Source organism: Erpetoichthys calabaricus, chromosome 4 (assembly GCF_900747795.2).
Source record: "Erpetoichthys calabaricus chromosome 4, fErpCal1.3, whole genome shotgun sequence".
NCBI lineage: Eukaryota > Metazoa > Chordata > Cladistia > Polypteriformes > Polypteridae > Erpetoichthys > Erpetoichthys calabaricus.
Genome location: NC_041397.2, coordinates 172,064,256 through 172,083,679, shown reverse-complemented (window position 1 = coordinate 172,083,679; position 19,424 = coordinate 172,064,256). Strand labels below are relative to the sequence as shown.

The 19,424-nt window shown below is 35.9% G+C and overlaps 2 protein-coding genes across 2 annotated transcripts in view; one reads left to right on the top strand and one right to left on the bottom strand.

Annotated features, from left to right (window-relative positions):
• The window catches only part of rpl24 (ribosomal protein L24), a 730,678-nt gene that overhangs the window by 422,544 nt on the left and 288,710 nt on the right, over positions 1–19,424 (top strand). The gene's annotated exons all lie outside the window — the stretch shown is intronic.
• ubac2 (UBA domain containing 2) overlaps positions 1–19,424 on the bottom strand; it is a 335,736-nt gene that overhangs the window by 127,591 nt on the left and 188,721 nt on the right. The window contains exon 5 of the mRNA XM_028799950.2: positions 3,736–3,859. Within this exon, the coding sequence (XP_028655783.1) occupies positions 3,736–3,859 (124 nt within the window). The remainder of the gene's footprint in view (positions 1–3,735; positions 3,860–19,424) is intronic.

Sequence of the window (19,424 nt, the reverse complement as noted above, 5' to 3'; positions counted from 1 at the left end):
TTCCGCTACATCCGGAAGTGCTGGGGGGAAGAGGACCAGGGACACCCAGAGTGCTTCCAGGTGCAGAGCTGGTACTTCCGCCACACTGGGGAGTGCCGGCGGAAGCTTATCGGAAGACATCTGGAGCACATCCGGGTGATTATAATAGGGGTCGCCTCCCTCCATTCGAAGGCTGGAGTCGGGTGGAAGAAGGATGAAGTCTTGGTGGAAAGGAGTGGAGGCGGACCTGAAGAGGCAAAGGTATTGTGCTGGAGAGGCCTGGACTTTGGGGTGATTGGTGCTGTGGCACTGGGTTGTGTGTGTTCACAGTTGTATATACAGTGATCCCTCGCTATATCGCGCTTCGACTTTCACGGCATCACTCTATCGCGGATTTTATATGTAAGCATATCTAAATATATATCACGGATTTTTCGCTAGTTCGCGGATTTCTGCAGACAATGGGTCTTTTAATTTATGGTACATGCTTTCTCAGTTGGTTTGCCCAGTTGATTTCATACAAGGGTCGCTCTTGGCGGATGGCTGAGAAGCTACCCAATCAGAGCACGTATTATGTATTAAATAAAACTCCTTAATGATATATGATATGCTTCCCGCTCGATGCTTCGCATACTTGAAAGCCCGAATAGCATCTATTGATTTTTGATTGTTTGCCTTTTTCTCTCTCTCTCTCTCTCTCTGACATTCTCTGCTCCTGACGGAGAGGGTATGAGCAAAGGGGCTGTTCGCACACTGGCCTAGAGGATACGGACGCTCCTCTAAAAAATGCTGAAAGACTACCTTCACATTGTTCCCTTCCTTACAGCTGCTTTGTCGGGCGGTGCTTCGCATACTTAAAAGCCAAACAGCACCTATTGAATTTTGATTGTTTGCTTTTCTGTCTCTGTCTCTCTCCCTCTCTGACATTATCTGCTCCTGATGCACACTCCTTTGAAGAGGAACATATGTTTGCATTCTTTTAATTGTGAGACGGAACTATCATCTCTGTCTTGTCATGGAGCACAGATTAAACTTTTGAAAAAGAGACAAATGTTTGTTTGCAGTGTTTAAAAGTCCCCGTCTCCACAAGGGTGTTATTTCATGTCTAGAGGGCTCTAATAATGTTAAAAAACGTATTTAGAAGGTTGTAAACAGGTTTTCTGTGCTCTAACTGTGAAAATATTCAATTTATAAATAAAGATTCCTACTTCACGGAAATTAATTTATCGCGGTACAGTCTGGAACTGATTAACCGCGATAAACGAGGGTCGACTGTATTTGTAAATTAATGTGTTGTGGTGCTTTAACGATGTCTGCCTGTCTGTGTCCGGGCTGCTCCCCACAATATATATATATATATATATATATATATATATATATATATATATATATATATATATATATATATACACACACACACACACAGGTCAAATTCCACTACAACAAAATTTTCATTACAAGGAAGTATTTTTATGGTCCCAACAGTTTCCCTATAAGGCAGTCTATAAAAATCTCGTTACTACTGTGGGCAGCAAGCACATCAACCTCTGAGCAAATGAATGCTAAACGTACAGAGAGAGTATGAAAACAATAAGTCAAGTGTATTCACTGCACGTTATCATGCAGTCCGCTGCTACTTGTGATATGTATAATACAATATTAATTATTTTAAATACTTGCAGTATTTGGTTGCAGATTACATTGGTTTGTATTACATTATGACATGGAGGCAGCTGTAATGTCCATGCAACAGCAACTTTTCTACCAAGCTTGTTACAGTTATCAGCTACACCCTACTTTCAAAAGTTATTAGAAATTTATAAAATGCATTTTCACAGCACACATAATTTTCTGCCTATCAACTCCAACACTGCCTCAATTTCTGAAAATCTTTGTCTGTATCACCAGCAACTGCTGAACAAAGTTTTTTCAAGCTTAGTGTTATGTCCAAACTCAGAAATCTATGTGGACAAGAATGGCTCTCAGGTCTTATGTTTCTGCTCACTATTTACAAAGATGAAGTTATTGTATTCCATCACAACATTGGATATTAAACCCAAAAGATGACCATATCTAGAAAGGGGTTGTTTTGTAATTGAGAGCTCTTAATACATGTAATAATAATTATAATACATTTTATCTATATAGCACCTTTCCCATGCTCAAGGCGCTTGCATACATAAAACAGTTTTACATTGTACTTCAGGGTTCTGGATCATAACAGTTTTATTTTCCCTTGCCGAAAGTCTGTTCCACAAACATGAATATGATATATGGCACTGGATGAGCAGTTTCAGTGGCTTCCTGAATATATTTAACCCACAACAATAGGCACTTTCAAGAGAGGGAAAAAAAATCTCTGATTTGATGAGCTATGATTTGAGCTCTCATTTGGTATTTCATATAAGTAGATGGGTATTCTTTCACTTACTTATTCTTTCCTTTAAATATATATTACATTAGAAAAATAAAGTATATGTATAGTAGAGGATCTTCCTGATAATCTAAATTAATCAGCAATCACAAACAAATACTTTTATCATGATTGTGAATATTATAATTCCTCTGAAGTTAAATCCAAATGTCCTGTGACATTTAAAACATAGAAATAAAATTGGGTACCAATTTGTGCCCAAAATTAAAATGGGACAAATATTTCCTATTTGCTTATCAAAAGGTCTTGTACACATCAATGACCCCGAGCTTGAACCTGAAAGGGGTTATCTATAGTGCTGGATTTGTAAGTGGCTAACGATCAACATTTGTGTACTAAAATATGTGAAATACAAATGTCTAAGCAGTTGTGGTTTGTAACCTGTGTTTCTTATTTCAGAACCACGTCAACATTGATGCCAAAAAACTCAAACTGAAGTATTGTGTTATCACTGAATTTGTAACACTATTGAACAATGTGCATTCAGAGATTTATTTTTGTCTAGTCAAGAAAATTTCCACTGCAGAGCAAATTGTAATGAAGAACTGAAAAATGATGATGCAGTGAGCGTTATAAGAATTACTTATGGATCAGATGACCAAGCTGCAGCCAACAAGATCACCTGCACAATTTTTATGATGCTAAATGTGTAGTTCATACTGATTAAAAGACCCACAAAATCAGACAATATTACATCGACTTGTTTTGGCATTGTGAGAACATACATCAATTTCCTCCTTCTGTTTCATAACAATGACCCCTCTACTACACTGCACAGCATGCAAAGGTACTCTGTGAAGTGGTTGACAAGTTACTCAGCTAATCAGTTCTGTTTTGCTACATGCCCCTGACTAACCCATTCTTCATAAAACTCACCTTCAGCTTAGATGATTTTTATACAATAATTTGCTAGCATCTTAATCATAACGGAATTTTATTGCTGCAGCATAAAAATCTATATAGCAATTTCCTGTCAGTCATTTGGATTCTTCATAAAGCGAATTGTTCTTTTAAACTTGTATACTAAAATAAGGTTTTCTTAACAGAGATTTCTGTTAAAAAGAGTAAACAATCTGCTTCATCTAAGTATGGGTTTAAGCATAATCACATTTTTATCAATAAAAAGTACAATATTAAAAAACAACAACAACAACATGTATTTATATAGCATATTTTCATACAAAAAAGTAGCTCAAAGTGCTTTACATAATGAAGAAAAGAAAAATAAAAGACAAAGTAAGAAATTAAAAAAGTCCCTTTTTTTAACAAAGACTGTTCATAGAGTGGACAAAAAAAGTACTGACACATATTGGTAGACTAACCTGAAGGCCAATTAAATAGACCAAGGACTTGTTGGTTACTGCAAATTGTCCCAGAAGTTGAGTGACTTGTATCCTTGGAATGGAGTGGTAAAACGGCACAAAGAATGCAAAAATGGGAGCCAAGCTGAAAGAAAAGATAGGTTACATTAGAAAGTAGCAAAAGTTTCTTATGATTCTTGCCCAAGATTTTTTAAATAATCTGTCTGCATTTATGCTGCTATCTTCTTTCTGGCTTTTTAAGCAAAGAAACAAATTGAAACTGAAGAAAAAAGGAAAAGGTTATTCACACGCTGAAAAACAAAACTGAAAAGAAATTTGGTATATAACTTTTTGACTCTCCATCTGTCATCATGTTTTTCAAATAATTAAGCAAAAAACAGGTACTGGTAAAAGCTGACCTATAAATAAAAATACTAAATGGACATTTAAAAAAAAGTATTTATACTAACCCCAAATCATACAAAATTAATTGATATGTCATAGTGCTGGGCGGTATGACCAAAATTGTATATCACGGTATTTTTCAAAATTATATCGGTTTCACAGTATTGGACTGTATTTTTTTTCCCCATGCATGAGTGGATGGTAACCACATTTTCCACTGCAATTACTGGCTAAGAATAACCTATTCCACTGTCATGAGAATTGTACAAAAAAACATTTTAATGTGCACACAAGTATTAATACAGGTTTGCATGACCCCATAACGTGTTTTCAAGGGGGTGGCACTAATGAAGAGAAGGAATCACATTGCATGACAGATGCAGTCAAACTATAGAGCCTTTTTATTGATCACAGTTTGCAAACAACTTAAACTAAAATTTTGACAACATATTTTCAACCATCCAAAGAGGCATTTAGACTTAGTAAAATATCCAGAGGTGCTTGTCAAAAGTTGTATTGCACTGAACAGTTCTTAGAAAAGGAATAAATAGTAAATATTTTTTGTAAACCAACTACACTTTGTTAATGTTAACAATCTGTGTCCATTGACACATTAAAGTGACTTTTTAAACAACTTTACCATCATTAAAATGCATAATATTTAAACTAATAAATAATAACAATACAATAAATAATAGTGCAGCTTCCAGTAATAATACTATTACTTCCACGACTTCAAAGCCCAGGTGCATTACACAGTATTCACCAAATTAAAATAAAATAAAACAAGTACAACTTGGTGATGACATCTTTACCAACTGAACCATCATTAAGGCAAACTGCATTAATATGGACCTTGTTTCAAGCTAAGCTATACACATAAATAATAAAACTGCAACTTGCATTTATATTGCTATTTGTGGTATAGCCCTACGGAAGTGTATTAGGGCCACGGTGAAGAAAAAAAAATATGGACACAGTGAAGAAAAAAAAAAAATTATATGTCGAGATTAAAGTCGACATTTCCACTTTATTCTCATAGTTTAAAGTACTGTAGAATGTCATAAACTAAACTTCATCCTAAAATCAATTGTTTAATTTACTAAATTAAAATAAAATGTTTAATTTACTAGATTTTCTCAAACCCCATCATAAGTTAATGTAGCACATTAAATGCTTTGTGTTAAGTGTTTCCCGACCCAGTTGTTAATCGCTACGCGCTTCATAAACTGACTTCCTCTGCGCTAAGAGGAGGCGCCGGCAGCAATCGCCGCACAGAATACATTCACTTCATGATATTCCTGCTCTCTGAAAATGTAGAATGCTAAGATACATTTTCATGATGAAATGCATTAAAGCAGGTATAAAACATGCACGGTAGTGCTGCTCCCTCGCAGTAAGGGGTCCCCAAGTGTACGTTCAGTGTAGAGAACTTTATGGCAGGTGTGACGAGGCTCCAAAAAACTGGATGTATGAATGGGTATCGCACAGGTTTAGCTTAAATATTGTGTAAATATTGGGTCTGTGATTTGGTGGTCGGAGACACGAACACAGAATTCAATGGATGTTCTTCTGAGCGGGCTTTCTTTAATGCATGCATGTCTCTGTCTGACATACCAAAACCACAGTTCCTATCTTTCCTTTTTCTCTCTCCACATAACCAATCACCACACGATAAATTAAACCTAGTTATAAACTTAGACCACAGAGTGTTCAGAACGAAAATATTCGTTATACATGTTTAATTATGCCATCCATTCAGGGTTTCACCCATCCAGCAAGCATTGTGTGTGAGGCAGGAGCAAATCCTGAACGTGGCGCCAGCATATCGCATGGTGAGTACGAGCAATACATACACTAGCAGGGTCAAAATAGCATAACAAAACCCCACATCCTACATGACTTTGCAAGGAAACTGAAGCACACCGAGTAAATCCACCAGAAAAACATGCAAATTCAAGGCAGGTAATACCCGGAACCCTCTTGCGGCGATGCAACAGTGCACCCTCAATGCCACCGTGCCCCCACATGATTAATACATGCTTTAATGTATTTCATCATGAAAATGATATCAAGTATTTATCTTAGCATTCTAAATGTTCAGGAAGCAGGAATATCATGAAATTAATGTATTCTGTGTGGTGATTGCTGCCTGTGCCTCCAATAGTGCAAGAGGAAGTCAGTTAAAGAAGCACATAGTGATTAACATGGCTTGGGGAACACTTAACAGAAAGCATTTAATGTGCTACATAACCTGTGATGGGGTTTGATAAAATCTAGTAAATTAAATATTCATTTTAAGATGAAGTTTAGTTTACAATGTTCTACTTTAATGACAAATTACGAGAATAAAGTCAACGTGTCGACTTTAATCTCAACATAAATGGCGAGAATAAAGTAGAAATGTTGACTTTATTCTCGTCATAAGCGTCGAGATTAAAGTGGAAATGTCGAGAACAAATTCAACATGTCGTCACACTATTACACAGTACCCAGGTACATTACACAGTATTGGAAAAAAATAAAAGAAGTACAACTTGGCTTGCAGTATTATCCAGTAATATAGAAACAGTATTCAGACATTTGAACATAATGGTCCACATGCGACTTTTTAAAACAAAAGTATCTACAGACAACAGACAGCTTTTTTCGGCAAAAGTTCTTCTGTGTCATCATGTTCAACTGTATCGTCTGCTACATCTTCAGTTTCAGTATGTTCTCTGTCCATTTTCACCGTTCAATACCTCCACAACGCATGTACTCCGTTGCATTTGTGTTTAGCGGTGCAGCAGTGAAAAAGGTCCCCCCTTAAACAGTTTCCCGCTGCGCCACGTTCCGAACGTTGTTTAGGCTATTTAAACCGGTGTTGTGGTATAAGAAAAATCCATATCATAACAAAAATAAAAAACGGTTTTTGGTATAAACCGGTATACCGCCCAGCACTAATATGTCACCCTGATACTCTGATCTGAATCATTGTTAATTGTGATGCTGGATAAAAATGGATCACATGTCTTTCGACTGTGTAAATAATGACGTGAAAAAAAACCTCAAAGTCATTTCACAGGTTTTATGTTTAATGTTCAACAGCGCAGAACAGCTTTTCACTGTATGACACTATTGCATTCACTAATTTTAAATGCTAAGTGTTAACAGAACTTCATCCAAACATCTGTTTCTCTAAAGTTTCCTTTTGGCAGACTCGGGCATTAACAGCCTAGAGGAATTTATAACCAACTTAAAAATTGAATTCTTACTAGTGAAGATTATTACAGTATACATGTCCATAAGCAACAGTTATGTATAATATACATAATTTGAGCCATGCCATAGTAAATGTAAAAAAAATCCTGATCCATTGATAAATTCAGATAAGGTTTTCTTAAACATATTAAGATTTTTCTAGCAAAAGAACAGATTAAAATGGCACATTTCTGTTGTAGTAATGCAAGACTTCAAAGAGCAAATAGCTTTCAAGTCAAAAAGTAAATAGGAAATCATTACACCACATAATGAATGATCAGAAACCAAACAAAAGAGCAAAATAAACTCATAGTCACTAGACAAGCAAAAGTTGAAAAAAGCTAAACTACTTTAAATTAAATTATTTTTGTCCTCACCTATGACTTGATCTTACAGTGAAATCAGTGAGTATTCAATTTATCCTAATGTAAAGATAGTAATAAATAAATAGAGAAAAAACACTATTTTCACAAAATAATAAAAGAAAAATCTGTACAGAGCTACTATAAGAAGCAGTATGGTTAAAGTCTTTATCTATAGTGATAACTACTGATGACTTTTAAAATGCACATCACAGAGGTTAACTGAATGAAAGTTACAAGATGACAAGGCCATTTAACTGGAATCAGGTTAGGGCAAAGCATCACTAGTCCATTGTCTTAAAACCACAAAAGGATTTTGATCTTGATAAAATTACATGCATACACCCTATAGGGGGCATAACATAATTGTTACATTTTACTTTTTTAAAATAAGGATGAAAAAGTTTTTTATAATAATTACAACTGTAAAAGCTGCTATGTCTCATCTAGTACTGCTTTTAGACTCTTGGAATGTAGCTAAACTCAACCTTTTAAACTGGCTAAGTGTGTGAAATGTTTAACTACTGTTACTTTCTGGGCATCATTCCAAGGACTAAAGGTGAACAGAACATCCTCATGGGAATTGCATTTGTATGAGAAACGGAGACCTTGTAAGAAATATACCTTATAAAGGCTTGATCACTAAAATGAAACCTAAAAAGTCTGCCTGAGTTTCTTTCTATATTCCTAATCTAGTTTTGTGGCCAGTTTATCTGGTGTTTTCTGTTAGTTGCTTAATTCAAATTAATAATGTGTTAAAGGTTGTATAAAAATGTACTGCCTACTTGCCACTATACAAATGATGAATATTTCACTAGCTGCATGATCTACTGGCATTTAGAAAGCAATATTTTTGCGAAATAACTAAATAATCATTGAGAAATGATGCAATAAATTTTTTTGAGCATTAAGAATATGTTTCCAAGTTAGTTCCTCTGTGTATAGATATATTACATGTGTTTTTCAACTGAAGCCCTCCACCTGTGTCCTTGACCCAGTACGAACAAGCTTATTTTAAAGAAGTCTCCGATGTCCTTATTGATAGTTAACTCGTCATTAGATACGGGGGACTTCCCTGACTGTCTAAAGACTGAAGTTGTTAAACCCCTACTCAGGAAAAATAATCTCGAATCCTCTGTCTTTGATAATTTTAGACCTATTTCTAACCAGCCTTTCTTAAGTAAAATTCTAGGAAAAGCAGTTATTAAATACCTTAATGATTTCTTGAATAAGCATTATATTATTGACAAGTTTCAGTCCAGTTTTAGAACAAAGCATTGTATAGAAACTGTGTTGGTTAAAGTAGTAAATGCTTTGCAGGTTAATGCAGACAGAGGCCATGTAGCTGTTCTTGTTCTCTTACACTTGAGTGCAGCATTTGACAAAATAGACCGCAGTCTTAATATGCTGCCTTGGCTGTTCATTTGCCTGTCCAGGATTTTAATCACCTGTTGCTCGCAAACCGTTTGAACTATTGATCTGAAATTTGGTACATATATACTATGTGATGTCTACTATCCGCTTTCAAGGTGATGATTGACCTCCAAGATTACTCCTCTTTTTATTTTTATTTTATTGTAGAATCAACTCTCGGCAGCAGCTGTGCAGCGCATGCATTCGGGCGCCATTCTTATCCCTACTACCTTCACCGTCACTTCCCCTACCTCTTCATATCTTAAATAATTCTTGAGGCAGATTGAAGACCTAAGTGCCAGCTTAAGTGAAAAATTAAAGAAAACGTACTAAGTAATTGCAACACAAACACTGACTTAATTACTTTTAATGCAAAAAGATGCAGACGAAAGAAAAGAAGAAGCGGGCCGCTAGGGTGGAGAAAAGAAGAGCTGCTCAGGAAGCAGCAAGTGCATCAGCCTCGAGTCGAGTGTATTCACTGCACATTATTGTGCATTGCGCTGTTACTGGTATTCTTTTAAATCTCCTTAGACAAAGGGTAGGCATCTCCAGCAGCATCTTAAATTGGTTTCAGTCGTACTTGGTCGAAAATTCTTTGTTACTTGTGGTGACTGTACAAATACTTAAGAGATACATGATATTGTATATAGTGTATCACAAGGATCCATTCTGGGTCCGCTGCTCTTTTCAAATCTACATGCTTCCATTAGGTCAGATTATCTCAAAGCACAAGGTGAGCTACCACAGCTATGCAAACAACATACAGCTTTATTTATCAATAGCATATGATGACCCTGATACTCTTGGCTCTCTGATCCAATGTCTTAGCAGTATTTCGATTGGATGAGTAGTAACTTTCTCAAACTAAACAAAGACAAAACAGAAATCTTAGTGATTAGCAAACATGGATATAACAAAGGCATTAAAAATAAACTTGATCCCTTAGGTTTAAAAATCAAAGCTGAGGTAAAGAATTTAGGGGTAATCACTACCTCTGACCTAAACATTTAATCGCATATTATTCAGATTACTAGGACAATTAAGTGCAGAATGCAGCAGCCAGAATCTTAACTAGAAAAAAGAAAATTTGGGCACATCTCACTAGTTTTGGCGTTGTTACATTGGTTACCTATGTCGTTCAGAATTGACTTTAAAACACTATTAATTGTTTATAAAGCATTAAATAATCTTGCTCTGTCCAATACTTTGGAATGCCTGTCCCCCTACACTCCAATCTTCAAATTGAGGTCTGCTTCTAATTCCAAGAGCCAAGTCTAAAAGAAGTGGTGAGGCGGCTGTTTTTGCTGTTATACACCTAAAATCTGGAATACTTCACTAACAGAAATTCGCCAGGCGAGTACTGTGGAACATTTTTAAAGAAGCTGCTGAAAAAACAATTATTTTAATTTGACTTTTCGTGGCTACATTTCAGTTGTATTCCTAATAGACTATACAGGTATAGAATTATCACATTCTTCAGGGATCTGCTATCTGTACTAATCCCCACCATTCTCTGCTGTCTTTTCCAGTTCTTCTGTGGTGGCAATCTGCACCATAAGTGTTTCAGCAGCCCACAAGACCAATTTCATCAAATACTATCATGTTATGCATGAAAAATAAAGTTTAATTTAGGAACATTTATGTTAGGTAGAATGCCCAGTGGGGACTGGCTGGTCTTTTCTTGAAACTTTCTCTATGTCATTTTATAAAGCACTTTGAGCTACATTGTTGTATGAAAATGTGCTATATACTGTAAATAAATGTTACTACTCTTGTTGTTGTTGTTTTGGAATACAGTAGACCCCCGCAAAGTTGCGGTTCAGAGTTCGCGCCCTCAGTCATTCGCGGATTTTTCCTTAGAACCTATCTAATAATTGTTAGCGGAAACCGCAAATATCCTCTGCAATTTTTATGGCTTTTTTTGTGGCAATACTGTACTGTAGAGAGAACAGGAAGCAACTGTAGAGGAAAATGCGGCTTGGGATGGTGAAAGTAGCCAATAGAATTTCAAACTGCAACTCCCAGCAATCCCTGCAGTGGCTCTGATTGGTCTTCTGCCGAGGGTGCTGGGGCTGTTGGGGTCAAAGAATGTCAGGGGCCGGTGACCAAAAGCAAAAAAAAAAGTTTTTGTAATTTGTGTTTCAAGTTCCTGTCTGTCTGCTACCTGTTGGGTTACCTGTACTTATTCATTTTATCCTGAATCATTTCATGGTTGGCGTCTGGATTGTCTGCCATCTGCCTGTGTACATGAGGACTGTAAGTGGATTCATGGCCATCCTGCAAAGAAAGGAGTGCTCCTGAACCCGTCCACCCATCTTCACTATTTCAGGAACTAGCGGTAGGACTATCTTTACATTCCCATTCAACGTGCAGATCTCTGGACTATCTATTTTCATAATTACATTTCATCCTTTGCCGTTTTCATGATTTACTGTGCGTGTTTTGTTTGTGCTTTGTTGTATTTAATGTGTAATCGCCGTAAGGGGAACAGGGATGGTATCATTGTTTTCATTTATTTGTTTTCATTACATTCTTTATTTGCTGTTTGATTACCTGTTTGCTTTGTTTTTGTCTCTGTTTGTGAGTGCGTGCGGGTCGGGCCAAGGCTGGGTGCGTCCTGGAATCTCCACCATAAAAATAACTAAATCACGACGGTGTGAATCTTAGCAGCACCGGACTGCTACAGCATTATTAATTTCTCCTTGCTGCTGATTGACTGTGATGCATCTCCAGCTGAGTGTTCTTGTGTTTTCCATTTGTTCCTCTTAACCCTTAAACCGCACACAACCGGCTATAGTCATTTCCCAGTGCCATTTGGAAGCACGCAGGAGCTGATCAGTCAGTGTCGTACATTCGTTGAGCAGCTAGCTCATGACCACTGCCAGCCCCTTGTGAGCAACCCCCTTAAAAAACGCTGATAGACTACTTTCATGTTGCTCCCTTACTTGCGGCTGCTCTGTCGCATGATATGCTTCTTGTGTGATGCTACGCATACTTAAAAGACTGAACAGCACCTGTCCTTTTTGGCTGATTGCCTTGTTTCTCTCTCCTCCCCCAGACATCCTCTGCTCCTGTTGGGGGTTGTGCTCCCCTATGATGTTTGTCTATTCTTTAATCGAGAACTAACTGCATACTGAGCTTGTTTTACTTCTGAAAGAGACATGTTTGTTTGAAGTGTTTGAATAAAGTTCCTGTCTCTACAATCTCTATTGTTTCTGTGCAATTCTGTGACCCAAGCGTGACACCCTGCAGCACTGCAGCCTCACTGTCTCTGGGATTGAGCCACTGCACTAGACTAGCCTGCAAGCATCAGCGTTTACCTCTGTGTGCTTGAGTGCAGCCAGTTCAAGTGCAGTTGGCTCAGTGATTTACTGAATTTCATCCATGGCGTCAGTTGCACCTTGTACATATTGTTCCAGTAGTTTTTTAAATAGTTTTTACAGTTCATTAGCACTGTGTAAAATGATCAGTGTTGCAGTACTTGTGATGCTCTTTGCATGAAAAAAAATGTGTTCCATTAAAATTTCACTTTTTCTTTGTGACTTGTGACGTTTACTTAAAGTGCAGCAAAAAAGTATTTGGCATCCAGGGATGCATTAACCACCAAGTATGTGGCAGTTTAAGGGTTAAAGCCCCAAGATGCTGCCAAAACACCCTGCACCTTCTAAGGATTCTGACAATGAAAACATGCTTGCATGAATTACAGTACCTATAGCAGTAACATCGGTATTTTACATTCTAGCACTGCAGGAGACATAGCAGTACAGTACTGTACAGTATACATGTTTTCCTTTACATTCTTTATTTTTAGGTAATGTATTAAGCTGAGTTTGAAATTAAAGTGTTTTGGGGGCATATTTAGGGTTTAAACTATAAAAATAGTTTTTTTTTTTTACCACATACAAAAGTTGCGGTTTTTCACAATTCGCAGGTGCTCTAGGAACGTAACCCCAGAGAATTTTGGGGGTTTACTGTACTGCTTGCTAAAGAAATAGTAGAACTTTTTTTTCCACACTCCTCAGCAAGTGCTATTGGTGCATGGTCATTGACTAACCAGTAAAACTGTAAATAGTTCTAATGAACTGTTTATCAAATGTAAAAAGTATTTTAATTCATCAAATAACGATTTCCTAAACATAATATTAATGGCACACAGAAATGCACTACTGGCTTTTGCTTTTGTTTCAATATCAATAAATTAAAAATACAATAATCCACAATATAATACACTATCAAAATTAAATCTAAACATATTGTGCACATGTTACTGAAAGAGTGGGGACATGACAGTAGCCCACCCTGCACAGGAAACCATTGCATTGCACACAAGCACATTCACTGGAAGAAACCAAAGCATGAACAGAAAATATGCAAACTACACACAGACAGTACCCCGGCCTGAATTTGAGCTCAGGACTCTGAAACTGTTAGGCAGAAATAATAACCATTTAAAAAAATTTGTAAATGTAATATGAATTATGCTTGTAATAAACAGTAAAAAAATAATAAATGAAAGAATTGAAGTTTTTTTTTTTAAATTCTCTTAGGTTGATCCACTGCTCTATACTGCTCCACCAGTAGGCTGGGCACTTGGTCAATCAGGGTGACATGAACGCTGCTCAAACAACATTAAGAACATTTTTATTATTATTATTACTCTTTTAATTGCAAAATAGACTAAAAAAGATCATTTGGTTCAAAACTTAAATCAATCACAGTGGGTTCCTTTCAAAAATCCATCTTTAAAAACTGACAGAGTTTTCTAAACTGCCTGTGTCCTCTCACTCCCTATAAGCATATGCACTAGGCAACTACTTGTTATTACGAGTGCCATGAGCTGGCCTTTAGCAGGTAATCCCTTGAAGTACCCAGATGGGTGCCACATACTTTCATATAATAGAAGGAAAGCTACGGATCCTGGCTTCTCCACAACTAAGGGACACTAATGTTACGATGGACATAGATTACAACTACAGTGAGTAAATAAGGGTGTTTAGAGAAGAATTTAAAAACTGAAAATGGAATTTTGGGTATTTGGTGAAATACTGAAATTAGTATTAAAATGAGAAATAGATGGAAAGGAAAATAAAGGTTTCAATTTCTACTGTGTGAGTGTCAGAAGGTACAAGGAAAAACTAAGACAATAATGAGCTCATATGCTAATAACTAAAAATAACATGGTTGGAGCGAGGAGTATAATTTATTGCTTTGATTACCTAAAATCATCTTTAAAATTACAAATGATCTCAAAATCTCATGCAGATAGGCAGTACCATCTAAGATACTTTTTATTGGCAATTGTACCGATAAGCAATTGTATGGGGTACTGACTTGAAAAAACTTGATGAATTCAGTGGTGATGTTTATGAAGTTCATGGAGGCCTCAGTTCTGAAATATACAATAAGTTAATAGTATGACAGAGGTCAGTGATGTAATGGAAATGGCAGTCAAAGGAAGTTTTAAAAGTACAATAGCCTTAGAGTTAATGAAAAGTAAATAATGCCTGGTAAAAAGTATGACATTTCTTTTTTGAGAAAATATGCATCATAAAATTGGTTGTTAGATTATCTTTTGGTGAGCAGTCTAAGGAAAAGTAAGAGGACATATGTTCAGAGGCTTACAGCACCAGAAGCTAAACAAGAAAAGTGCAACAAGTATGTCTGCAGAGACATTGCTTACATAAGTGCTGTGAATTGGAAGTGGGAAACTATTAAGAATTTCAAACTGAACATGGGTGAGGAAGCTTTTGGTTAAGTCACCAAGATATATCCTGGGGAAATTGTGAAATAGCAAAGGTATTTGAGAGGAAGAGAAGATTTTAAGGAGCAATAAAAATTAAGGCAAACAATGAGTTACATTAAAGAAAACCTATATTTTTCCATCTACTGCAGGAAGAGAAGAAAGGAAAGCAGAAAGGTGTTCATAATCAAAAAAACAACAAAACAAAAAATTCAATCTAGTGGCTATGAATTAGTGAAGAAAATCTGGAACAAAACATTACAATTAAATTGTAATTGAATAAGCAGAAATTAAATGTGGAGGGAAAAAGGAGAAAAAAGCTGTGTAACTCGAGCTGTGACAGGTGGTTAAATGGGTGTTGAGAAAATAAAATACAGTACTGATTATATGTGAGGAAGCAAAAACAGTGGTCATGACAATGAAAAGAATAATGAAAGGTGAGACTTCTGTTCTGTCTCTATTATTGATAATGATGGAAATGGTAATATGTGTTATGTTCTGGCTACCATAACATTTAAAAAGAGAATAATACTATTACAATACATACTTTCAATAACTGAGTCTTCTTTATTAGATTACCTCATAGTACAGACTACCTAGTTAAACATCACACACAGATCTTTATACAGTGGCCTAATAGAATACAAAATAATAGCTGTCTCCTATAATAATTTATAATCTGAAATATGTAAGGGATAGCTATGGATGCTCTTCACTGTCTCTAATCTTGTATGAACACAATGGTAATGAAAGAGAAGATACTCAAAAAAACTTTCTGGGAAGGAAAGGCCTTAAAATAAATTCAGAAGATGGCAAACTAATGGACGAATGTAAAAGAACAATTGGCCAGGATGAGCTGTTCAATACATGGGATATTGGAATAATTATATATAAAGACAGCCAACAAGCTCAGTGGAAGTGTTTTCAAAAATTAAGCATTTTTTGTTATTATGTAGCATGGTGAATGTGAATGCATCTATGGTAATGGTGAGAGGTACATGGGAGAAGTGCAGGAAAATGGCTACAATTCTAAATTCTAAGGAAGCCTCTTTAGCATAGAAGGAAAACTGATAGTGATCTTGATGGAAAAAGAGGACAAAGATTAGCGCAGTCAAAAGACTAATGCAGTTTATCTAAAATCAATGAGTAGAAAATTTATAGAAAAGTATTTTTTTGGAGACATTAAAAGGCAGAGGCAGTCTAAGCACATTAAAACGACAAAGACTGCAAGAGAGTGAAGATATTCTGTGATGGAAAGTGGAGTGATGTTTGTAGTTGGGGTGGTATACCAAAAAAGTATTTTTCCTGTTAACAGTAGCAGTGTCTTTGAAAGGTCTCAAGAAAAAGAATCAAGTCCAAATACACCAGAAAAGATGCTTAATTTTATTTTATTTTTAAATCACCACATTCTAATCATATTATGATTTTCTGGGCTGCCTGTATAAAACTTACAAAATTATAAGTTACACCTTAAGCTTGAATTTTTTAAAGTATAGACATTACTGTTGTAACTGCTCTTGTGATAATACTTAGCTTTTGGACAATTTCTTTCCATCTATATTTTCATCAACTACACATAATAAAAACCCTTGCCAACATAATAGTATTACTTAGAATGCTGTCCATTAAAACTTTATCCAGAAACAAAATAAAACTAAACTTTAAGGCAGTTGTTATCATAGAAGTGTGTGAACAATACTTGCAACATAATATTTCAAAACAACATTCCTCAGCAACAAAAATGAAGGAACAGCCTCTGAAAAATGTACTTTCAGTATTTCCTAAAATAGTAAAAAAACATAATGGCCACAAGAGATTCTAAAGCTGGCAAATCCATTACAAGAGACTAAAAAAACACACTAATGGCAGCTTTGCATACCTGGGATGACTGACTAGCATGACGCACCCAAAATGAAGAGTTATATTTGCATTTGTTGGAGGTCTCCTCCTAAACCATTTGTAAAGCATGAAGACGGTAAATACAAAATCAGTGGAAAAACCCCAACAGCTGCAAGAAAATTTCTTGCGTTTATAATTATAGCTATATGCAAGACAGTTCATGAAACTGTTTAGACAAATCAATACCAAAGTGTAAGACTTACAAATAAAACTAAGCAAATGATAAGTAGTGTTCTTGAGAAGGAGGAAAATAAACTGTTTTTAAGACCATTAACTAAGGATTCCAAATAATAATCCAAGTGTATCTCAAGCCAAAAATTATAAATTAGCAGTTATTTTAAAGATGACTCTCTGTATTATTGGGATTTACAAGAAATTCTTTAAAAGCCACATAGAATACAGGGCTTTCTGGAGAATGTCGCCAAAGGACAGAGTTTAAGGACAATAAAGTGAAAAGGCCTGAATGTTGTCATTATTACAATTAAAAGGTATTGTTTACTTTACAAGGCTTACAATGTACAACTCATAGGTAACAGGGGTGAAATTATTTTTACAGTACCAAATATTATATATTTCTGCAAACTGGTTTTAGAAGCTACAAAGAAATCTGAACTGGATTAAAGAAGGAAAAACACGATTGTGTTAAATTTTCAAAGTAGAGTAAAATGTTTGTTCATTTTTTTGCTTAATCAGATTTTATGTCAACAATTAAATTTATCATCAGATGTTGTACTAGTGGTGCTTCTTTTTGTTTTTTAACTTTTTCTGTCCTGTGCCTTTAAAATGTAGCTCTATCAAGATGGTTGTAGCTCTTTCTTTGATATTTATCAGGAAAGTAGTAAGGTTTTGAATTCTTACGGCACACAAAAAGTGTACCACAAAAAAACAATGCATTTTGACATCATTTTTTTTTACCGTTTTACTCTCCCATAAAACTCAAACTGGAACTTCAAGTTGAATGATGTGAAATAAATTTCTACAACTTTTGGTGCAGTGCGTAACACTGTGGCCTCATAGATCCCAAGTCATGGGTTTGAATCTGGCACTTGGTTGTTGTCTGTATTGGGTCTGCACTTTTTCCCTGTATCTGCATGAGGATTTTCTCTAAGTATTTTGGTTTGGCACATACTTTTTAAAAGGCACACATGCTATGGTGACTGATGACTCTAAATTGGTGCCAATGGAAGTTGTGCATGTTTGTGCCATGAAGTGGACTGTCGCCCTGTCAAGGGATGTTTAAAGCTTTGTGCCCAGTCCTGTGAGGAAAGACTCCAGCCCATTGTGACCCTGATTTGAATTAAGCAGGTTTAAGAATACTTTGAGGGGCACGCTGTATACAAGGAGAATACTGAAGCATTTGGCATGTCGCCAAATTATTAAAAGATAATTAGCTCACTTCTGGTCTTTGTCTGGTTTTATGCAGTCACTCAATAGATTACAATTAGGAACTACCTTAAAGGTATTATATTTACTTTTTAAGTGGCAGTTTTTCTATTAGTATGCCTACATTTAGGCACAGTACCTTGAAAATATCAACCTTATACATAAGCTGTTCCAAGTTAACAGGTAACAGTAACTGATAATGACACTGGTTTCAAACATGATAATAGTTGCTCTATAAATGACACCCATGTAAAGTCAGAATGATGTCATAGGTAAAGGAGAAATATAGTGCAAAACAAAAAAAAAGTAATTAGTAATAAACCAGCTTTGTCATACACTGGCTAAAAGTGTTTTCACATGCCATAGTAATGTGCAAACAAAATTGTTCTGTGGTACCCAGAATCATTCATCTGCCCATATCCCTTATAATCCACGGTACAACAAACAAATTATGGTGAAACCACCTATTAGAAGTTGTTTTATCTTGGTAGAGTAATATGTTGGTCCACTTTCCCCTATTGTATTATTAATAAGTAGCCTTTGTCAAAATGCCTAATCTCATAGACTTACAACTGTTTATAAGGTATTATAGTATATAACTTATCCCCACCTTTCCTTCTATATCTATAGACAATTAGGTGTAGTAAAAAGACAAGCAGGAACTAAGTTACACATAAAACAATGTATTTTTGGTAATATTCATAAATAATAACAATATGCAAAGTACATTTGAATATTGGCAACCATACAACCTGATTAAATGGTGATGTGTAGTTTCAGGTGGCACACAGAATTGTAGTTATTTAAAATGTCTCTAGTTAAGGCATCATTGGTGCTCAGCTTTCTTCAGAACAGGCCATATGCCTGTTCCAATATGGCTGCTAAGCTGTGGTCTCCATTGTGTTGTCTTCATCATCAGAGGTTAGTAAGAGATGCTTCTTTCAGATGTTAGTAAGAGAGAGATACTTCTTCATCATATGTTGGTTAGTAAGAGAGAGAGAATGTGGTTGAACAAGTAGATTTATAGATTCTCTGTCCAACCCCTAGAGCCAATAGGGCATCATAGTACTTAAAGGCCTCTGAGACAAGCCAATTCCAAACAAGCATACCTCAGACCAGTGGGGAAATAGAACATCTTAATACCTGCCATCCCCCAAAACCATTTGTTAAGCTAAAGTTTGCCAGTTAGGCAACCTGGCTTCCTTGCGGGGGGGTTGAAAGACTCTAGCAGAGAAACACCCATATCAAGCACCCCCTTCCCCCAA